Source organism: Nelumbo nucifera, chromosome 5 (assembly GCF_055504915.1).
Source record: "Nelumbo nucifera cultivar China Antique chromosome 5, China Antique-T2T, whole genome shotgun sequence".
Lineage (NCBI taxonomy): Eukaryota > Viridiplantae > Streptophyta > Magnoliopsida > Proteales > Nelumbonaceae > Nelumbo > Nelumbo nucifera.
Window position 1 is genome coordinate 22,384,514 of NC_142653.1, and position 8,965 is coordinate 22,393,478.

Below are 8,965 nucleotides of genomic sequence, written 5' to 3' on the forward strand. Positions count from 1 at the left end.
TAAATAATAACGAGACATTCTGTTTTCCAATGCGACCAACATTCCCATTTTCTATTAGTTCACCAGAAAAATGGAAAAAGAACAAAATCACACGCCTGCTTGTATCATCCAAACACACCCGAGCCAAAATGCTTATCTTGCAATTGCTAGGCGTTGTAGTGAGTATTGACGATAAGATGGCGATTCGTTCTAAGAAACTTCTCAGACGGTAGGTAGTCATCACTCATCGACTCGTCAGTCGTCTCCCCAATCCCAGATTATTACGCTTGACGATGACGGGGTTCCCTCCAGTGGCGAAACACCACGTAGTCTCACGTACGTATGTTAAAGGTGTAATTATGATTAAATTACGTTCTCTAATTTTAATTATCAAAAGTCAGGACTGTGGAGTTTAGAGGCATAACGATCTTAATTGTGGGCGGGTTAAAACTAACCATAGTAATTTAGTAAGCCACAGCCTCGGCAGCCCTATAAATACGAAGCCCCGGATTCCACTGGGCTATTTTGTTTACTCATTTGCATATACTCAAACTCAACACACACAGTCTGTCTCAGTGGCCAACAAAATGGATTGAGACAAAACACAGAAGCCTCTAGAACGGAGACACGACACGCGGAATTGCCAAGGATCGTTACTTGCCCTCTCTGTCTCTCTGTTTCTTCTTCTTCAACTCAGAGGTTTGGGCTCGTAATCTTTGGTTCTTCGTATTATATTTTCTTTTTCTTTTTTTGTTTCGATTTTTCTATAGTTGTTTCTGTTTCTTTTGATTGCTGAACTACGTTTAATGAAAGCAGATTTGGAAGCTTAATTGCGAAGTTTATTGAATTTACTAAAGGAAATATGGTGCTCTTTCTTAAGAACGTTCTGTGTTCTATGAAGTCCGATTTTAAAGATTTTTTTATCGGATCATACTGGAGACTTGTTGGTTCTGTGGAGTGATTTTTAGTCATTCTCTGACTTCCACTTGGCAATGTTTCTATCTTTTGGTTTGAATTCAAAGTCCACTAGCTATAGAATTTTCACTTTTGCTAGTTTGAATGTTTGAACTATTATTTCTTTCTTCTGTTCGATATGAAATGGTAATGCCTTTCGGGGTTTATTGCAAAATGACAGAATCTCGTTACTAGTCTGGGGCCAATTGGAGTCCTTGGCATTTAGATTGGCGTGGTTTTACTCTAGTTACTATTTAAGGTTAACTAAAAAGCTTTGTAACTCTAAGTTTTTCCTGGTATCCAAATATCATATTTCTCCCCGTTTTTAGTTTCTCTAGTCATTATAAGCATCTAAACAGTACTTATTGTTTGTTATTTCAAGATTTCGTATTTCTGTGGAGATATTTGTCTTTGTGGTTTCTTACAGTGGTTAGTCAATGCATTGTCTTAACTTTATGACAATCTATATCCTACAATAGGGATTTCCAGCTTTCTGTTGATCTTCATTTATGGAGCAATCATAACTAGTTGGTTTTTTAGAAATCTTACCAACAGAATGGCCAGTGTGACCTTGTGGAGGATGGAGGCATTGAGTCTACTTGCTTAAATTGTACTTCAATTCAATCCTTTTCACCCTAGTCATCTCTTAAATCAAATTCCCTCAGCTATTTACTGGCTAGCAAAATAACAAAATAAAATCCCAGTGATATTTATAGATTGCACTTCTTTTGACTGTAATTTACATCCGTCAGACTCTGCTCTTTCCCATTTTAGTTTTATATTTTTCGTTTCCTTGTTTTTGCTCAGGTTTTCTTGGTCATTTATGCTTTAATTCCTTGTCAGTTTGTTCAATAACTGTGGTATGATGCTTGAATACTTTGGTTTATTTCTACCTACTTGTTATTTCTGACACTCCAGCAATCAACTGGTCACATACAGGTTTCTGACCCTAATTCACTCTTTTTGACTCGATTAAGAATGTGTCCTTTTGGACATGTCCCTCCTGAGTTTGGTTTCCATTTGACTGATGAAGAGCTTCTAGCGTCCATGGAAAGAATGGAAAATGGGGCTCCTACTCCAGCCAACATTATTACAGATGTCAACCCTTGCGATGTTTTGCCCTGGAATTCGCCTGGTAAGTATCAATTCTGTTCCTTGACGAGGCCTTATTGAACACAGAGTATCATATTTCAATCTTTGGTAATCTATTGGCTTAGATCTTTTAGCATCATTTATAATCCGTACACATTTATTGTCATCAACATGTCTTTTTCTCTAGTATTCATCCAAAGCAAAACATGTTTTTTTCTCTAATTTATATTTATTTTTAAGATAATTAAGTTTTATCTTTGAACTTGCCCTTCATTGGTTGGGAAAGGCATAATATCCATGGATCTATGACAAACACTACAAACAAAATATTTTCTAGGATCTTCTGGTGCTCACCTAAGATTTCTAAGAATTTTGTAGGATCTTCTAACTTGACAAGAAGACAAATCTCTAGACAATGACAAAAAACTCAACAAGTCGATCCATAGAATCTTTTGTGAGGATATCCTTGTTAAATGTAGGAAATCTTGCTGGACAGGTGGTCAAAGCCCAAAATATTGGGCTTGTTTAAACATGATAGGCCAGGGAACCCGTTCAGAGGCCAGTAAGAGCTGTACAGGCCTAGAAACATGACTTTTTTTTTCAGGTTTAGGCCATGCGTTATTCAATCAACTTAAAAAAGAATTTCAGTTCTCTGCTTTTAGTCTTAATTCTCTCTTCCTTTTGTATTATGTGTTACTCCCACCTTGCAAAATCTCATTAACTAAAACAAGAAATCGGTCATAAATGGTAAAATATTTTTTATTATATATATAAATATTTTTATCCATCTTCTACAGGTGCATGACTGTTATAAGAATTCCAATAAAGATAAAAATTTTGCAAAGTGACCATATTGTTTAATTTGAGATACTGCTTGTGGAATGGGTGACAGTATTTGTATTGCCGAACCCGCCTACATGAGATAATGTGATTTAGGGCGGTTATACTTGTTACTATTTATGGTATGACTGTATGAGGTGCAGTCACCAACCATTTTAGGTTTCTCTTTGGCACAATCATATGTTCAAGTGGGAAGAGGGGGCAGTTAATTATGTTTCTTACTGCCTTTTGAATACAGCATTTATGTGCCAAAACCTGTTGGATGCAGAAAATATGTGGTATTTCTTCCATTCGGATGGCCCTAAAACAACTGAAACTGGATATTGGAAGGCTACAGGAGAGGATCCTAAAACAACTGGATATTGGCAGGCTACAGGAGAGGACCATATGGTACTTAAAAATTCTCCTAATACCGGTTGGAAAACTACTCTGGAATTCTACACAGGAGAGGCCCCAAATGGGATTAAAACTAATTGGATGATGCATGAATACAGGATGAATCAGAAAGAAGGCAGCAGTGGACAGGTATTTTCTTGGATAAAATAATACTTTCTGGTTCTCAGTTGATGTTCTTCTTTATTTAAATTATCAGCCCAACTTGCTATTCAATTGCCAGTTTGGTTGCACAAATTTCAGGGTTTCAATTCACTGTGTAGAGTCTTCTTAAATCACAGTCACAATCCAAAACATGAATTGCAACGTAACCATGCTGGTATGGATAATTCCAGTAGACATCACACTCATTTAGCATCACCAATCATGCAAGATGCTGAACAAAACAACAATAATCGTCAAGATCAACCAAACAGGTCCCAGGTAGGTGAATTCTATTATTTAGGCATTTTAACAGTGTCAATACTTAATCCTTCTGCTCATATTCATAAACATTTGTCTATTACATTGCCTTAACAAGTAAAACATGTTTGGGATTGAGCTTTATAGTGAAATATTTTATTTTATTGTATTTTTTGTAGTATTTTTTCCAGTGGCCTTTATTCAACATATGGACTAGTTATGACATGCATTTGTTTTATGTTATACTTTCTTTATTTTATATAAGTTCAGACTGTTGATGCACATGTAGGTGACAGGTCGAGTTAATGAGAATAGGCCATTGCGAGTGTTTGACAGTCATCTGCCAGACAATGGTCCTGAAGATCCCATTCAAGGACAGCATGAGATCTATGATTTCTCCAAGGGGGACTACTTGGAATTGCTAGATCTTGTTGATCCAGAATCTCCTTCTTCCAGTTCAGAAAATTCTAGTTGCCTAACAATGTCCTCGGATGAGTACTTCGACTCATGGGCCCTGTTACAAGACCTTGATGCTTGTAATAATCAAGGCATTCAACAGAAAAATCCAAATTGCAAGCTTAATGTCTTCAAGTCTGTTGGATCCAATAAAATAGTTGTCAGGTCCTCCTCTTCAGGTATGTCCACTATATTCGTTATATGGTTGTATTTCTGGTACTCAATTCAACTCAAGAAAACCTTATTCGAACTAAAATAGGTTGGCTCATTTTGCATTTTTATCTGTGTTGTGCATGTATATATTTCTTTTGAACTTTTGGAAACTCAGTTCCCATAAGCTATGATTATGGTCCATTGACAACAGAAATCTTAATTGCTATCTTTCTGGCAGCCCTAGTTGTGGTCTGTCAACAATAGAGATGGAAGCACTTGCAGGTTGGGAGCCACAACTTGATGGGACCTTCTGAGGGGACCTATTCCATGTTGATGTGATTTCATTAAACACATTGCTAGAAGGATTACTAGTGGTTATTTAATAAATATCACAGTATCAAAAGGGGAAGCACCCGGGGGATGTGGGCGGTACCCTATATGCTATTATAAGATAGTGGTAATATTGACCGCATATACTTTGCAGTCAACTATATGCTTTCATAGGATAGTGGTAATATTGACCCCACATACTTTTTGTTCATTTTAGCTCCCATCCCCACCCTTTAATGGTGATCATCTGAGTTATGTGGGACCCAAATTTTCATGGCCTCATCCTGCCCAGTTGCACAATGTTTTCAGATATTAGGCTTGTAGATTTTCCTTCTTTGAGGAATTCCATATATGTGCTTTGTGTTGGCTGCACCATGAAAGTCCCCCTTACAATGAATATTTGCAGATACTACTGTTTACAATCTTCATGTTATGCAATTTTTCCCCATATATCTTATTGGTTGTTATCTTTTCAGTTGGGGAATTGTGATATATTCTGACTTCATACTTTGTGCATTGAGAATATTACATTCTCTAGTATTTTTAGACCATGATACTGCACATGTACATGTACAGTTGGGGAAGGGATTCATGATTGATCAGTCAAAACGATCATAACTATTTTTCTAGATGATGAAGTATCATTTTGTTGGCTTCACTTTTACCTGAGAATTCTAGGTAGTTGGACCATTTGTTGATGGTTACTGCTCAATCCCATAACTATCACAATTGCTGTTGGTTGTTTCATTCTGTAACTAACATACATCATGAGAAAAGCTTGGCGGTTTGGAAAAAACAGATTGGGCTGTTTTGAAGCTTCCTATACATGGCACATTACCCAATTTAGTTCTTTATTTGTCCTTTTAATTAAAAGAATATTGATTGCAATTACTCTTTTACGGTTTTACCCAACACTGATGCTTAACTTGTCATGCACATGAAGCTTCAAAACAGCCCAATTTGTTTTTTTCCAAACCGCCTAGCCTCTCCCCATACATCATCATTGAACTTTCCATCAGCCCATAGAAAATAAAATAAAAGAAAGGAGGAAAAAATATTACTATTGCTTGCTTTATGCTATTGGTTAGAAGAAAAAAAAAAAAAAAGAAAACCACCACCACCAAAGATAAGGAAAAAACAAAACAAAACAAAACTTGTTACTGGAATTTGGTTTCTATTGTTGTTTAATATAAAAAGCTATGGGTGAAGGTGTCACAGATTATGTTAGAAATATGAAACCCAACAAAAATATTTCACTGTCAAAAAGGAAATGTTGAGCATTGTTTTATGCATTACAAAATTTCAAGGAGATTTAATAAATCAGCATTTTACCTTACAGATTGATTGTAAATATTCCAAAGAGATTTTAGAAAAAGATGTAAAAAATCTTGTTTCAAAGCAGATTTTTGGCTAATGGCAAGCAATTTTATCAATTTTTTATTTTGAAATAAAATATATTAAAGGTGTTGATAATGCTTTGTTTGATCTCTTAACTAGAGAATTTCTCCAAGGACATCTAAGTAAAGATGGCAAACTGCAGCAGAGATCTTCCTCCAAGCCCTAATCAGAGGCCACATAATAGGACTTATCAGTCCAGCCCTATTTCTCACAGGACTAGTCAGTCCGACAGATCTGATTCTCCCTTAAATAGGGATCAATCTTCAATAATTGATGAGGCTGATATTAGCCAATACAAGACCAATTCCTCTGACTTTGTACTAATAATAAGTCAAGTGGAGGCATCAATGGTCTTAACCTCCATAGTTGTCGATGGAGCAATTAACGGACTTGTCTCTGAATATTTAGAGGGACATCATTTCACAGTCTGTGGTCTGAATAAAGACCAAAAATATTATGAAGAGATCCTTATTCACACAGGATCTGCCAGAATCCAACATTATTATAGGGATTCGGGTAAAACAAATATAGCTTATTCAAAACTAGTAGTTGTTAAATTCATGACTAAAGAGTCATGGGGAGACAACAGGCCTAAATTTATCACCAGGCCAATCAATCGAAGACCCATAGCATTCAACTATTGGGATTATCAAGATGCATGGTACAAAAGTGTTCTTAATTCAGAACACAGTGTTCTGACATTCTTGGTTCATCAGATTCTCAGAAGAATTTCAAGGCCCATATCTAGACTGGGTTTATGTCTGGTGGACGACTTGGGGAGCATCCGATGATATATTTCCCAAAAAAGAATTATTTGATAAATATACAAAATTTGGCCAAGGAAGGATCTATCTGGAGCATGAACATGTTAACTAGTTCGAGTTTTTCAAGACCTATCGCCTTCCATGGATCCTACGATGGAAATATCATCGAGACATGTCGTGGATGCCTCCTGGCTCCTGCACTTGAAAGATCTATAGAAATTAAGTGGTGGGATAAATTTGATCTAACTACCACTGTAAAACTAGTTCAAGAGGACGAGGTATTCCAAGCCATTTTTGAGTCCTATCAAGAAAAGCTCCGGACCAAGTTTCTGGATCCTGACTTTATTGAGCTAGAGTAAATCTCTCTTCGATTTGCCAAGAAAGTGAAAGGAAAAAAGCAAATGAATCACAAAGGACTTAGACACTAAGGCTCGATAATGCAAATTTACTGTTGATAAATTCACCACTTTCTTCAACAGTATAGGTTTGCTATCATTTTGTCAGGATAAAGCCGAAGATAAAGAATCATCTCCAGATTGACAGACATTAAAGATAAGAAGGCATCTCAGTTATAGAGGCCGAAGATAAGATCGAACCTGAAAAAATAGATGATAGATTTCTCTAGAATCAAGCCCTTCCTGTCTATAAATAAGGCTTGGATCTCATTTGTAAGGTGTGCTTCGGGTAGTGCCTGAAGGACTGATTTAAGTGTGTGCTTCTAAGTTCTTCTTTGAATGTCTTGTGTGAGATTCTTCTTCTTTGTGTGTTTTGTAATCTCTTCCTATTTTTCTTCTGAGTGTTCATTGTATGCTGTGCAACTGCTTCCCGTATTTCGCAAGCTTTGTAAGTTTTTTAAAAAATGCTTTTTTCCATTTCAGTTTTTAAAGATATTATTTTCTTGCATTGCATATTGATAACCATCCCAGTATGCCTAGGGTAATAAGGCTTCTTGCTTTTATATGAGAGAGGGAATGATTATTCCCATAGATTTTGACACTAGTACCTGCTGTATGTAACTGTCGCGTGAGATCCCCCTCTCCCCCCTTTGCTCTTGTATATTGGGTGGTTTGGTTCATGAGCTAGTGACTAATAACTGTTGTTTTCTTCTGTTTTGTTTAAATATTATAAACATTAGAGGGATAAAATTTTCAGATGTGTACTAATTCCATCTTCTTCCTCAACAGGTTCTCTTCATGGGTGCGACAGAAGTAACCTGTCCAGAAGACCAATGCTTATCTCAGACCCTTCACTTCCAGGTTCATCAGTTGAGCAGAAGTTTCTCAATAGTGAGTCATCAAAACATGAGCGTTGTCTGCCCAAGTTAGGGGATACTGTTGAAGGCCTTTCATCCACCTTAGAAAATGGGGTGGCATCATCCAGTGGCCTTCCAGCAGCATCTAGAGGCAAAGGGAAGGCTGTTAGTAGGATGTCAAAGCTGAAGAAGAAATACTGGTGCTTTATGCCATTCTAGCTTCATTATTTTCTTACATAGGCACTGACAGGGTATTCTGTTTAGAATATTCAGTGGTGATCAGATGAGAACACTCTCAACCCTACCATGTTCATCCATTGTCTAAAAAAACATATTAAGTTGAGACCTTATTTGGTGTCTCGATTTCAAGCCAATGAATGATACCACAGTAGGGGTTCTAAAAGGTTAATGGGAGCGTTCTCATCAAATCATCACTCTTAGACACTACAGCTTTGGCTCCCTAATACGGGTTCCTTTTTGCCATGTGGAAAGCTAACATGGCCTATCAAAACCACTTGTATTTGAAATCTGATTGATCAAGTGAACAATTAAATTTTCTACATTACAATAGGTTGTTCTTTATATAGTTCATAATACACGAGAAAGGAAAGAAAAGAAAATTGTCTAAAGAATAGGAAAGAATGTTAGTACTGTGATGAAATGTACTTATGGAATGATAATTGGCCATCTTGCTTGAATGCAATCTAGTTTGGAAAAGGTGCAGTATCTAAATTCAGACCATATTGGTAATTCTTGTTTTGTTTTTGACACATGCTTGCAAAAAGAAAAAAGAAGTTACAAATAATTGCATGCTTTTTGGCTACCAACATAACATTTGGAACTAGGAATGACAACGGGGCGGGTTTGGGGTGGGGCACTCCCTCCCTGTCCCTGCCCTGAAGTCACGATACCTTGCCCCGTACCCGCCCCACCACTGGCATCCATTCCCCAC

General features: G+C 36.9%; 1 protein-coding gene across 6 annotated transcripts; it reads left to right on the top strand.

Annotated features, from left to right (window-relative positions):
- The first annotated feature begins 404 nt into the window (after positions 1 to 404).
- Positions 405 to 8,716, top strand: LOC104595768 (uncharacterized). Of its 6 annotated transcripts, none has more exons than XM_088888620.1 (7): positions 407 to 678; positions 1,873 to 2,068; positions 3,134 to 3,255; positions 3,360 to 3,390; positions 3,502 to 3,681; positions 3,950 to 4,295; positions 7,946 to 8,716. In XM_088888620.1, the coding sequence occupies exons 2-7, from the start codon at positions 1,997 to 1,999 to the stop codon at positions 8,230 to 8,232; spliced, it is 1,038 nt and encodes a 345-aa protein (XP_088744746.1). In that variant the 5' UTR covers positions 407 to 678; positions 1,873 to 1,996; the 3' UTR covers positions 8,233 to 8,716. The 6 variants fall into 6 exon arrangements, with proteins under 6 accessions (XP_010254952.1, XP_088744746.1, XP_088744747.1 ...); XM_088888618.1 differs by having other exon boundaries at positions 495 to 678; positions 3,104 to 3,255; XM_010256650.3 differs by having other exon boundaries at positions 405 to 678; positions 3,134 to 3,390.
- The last annotated feature ends 249 nt before the right edge of the window (positions 8,717 to 8,965 follow it).

Bases quoted from the DNA above. Each gene is read 5' to 3' on its own strand.
- LOC104595768 (XM_088888617.1), top strand. From the start codon at position 1,912: ATGTGTCCTTTTGGACATGTCCCTCCTGAGTTTGGTTTCCATTTGACT. The intron at 2,069-3,103 runs GTAAGTATCAAT...TTTTGAATACAG, and splicing joins TTTGCCCTGGAATTCGCCTG to CATTTATGTGCCAAAACCTG. The intron at 3,391-3,501 runs GTATTTTCTTGG...CACAAATTTCAG, and splicing joins AAGAAGGCAGCAGTGGACAG to GGTTTCAATTCACTGTGTAG.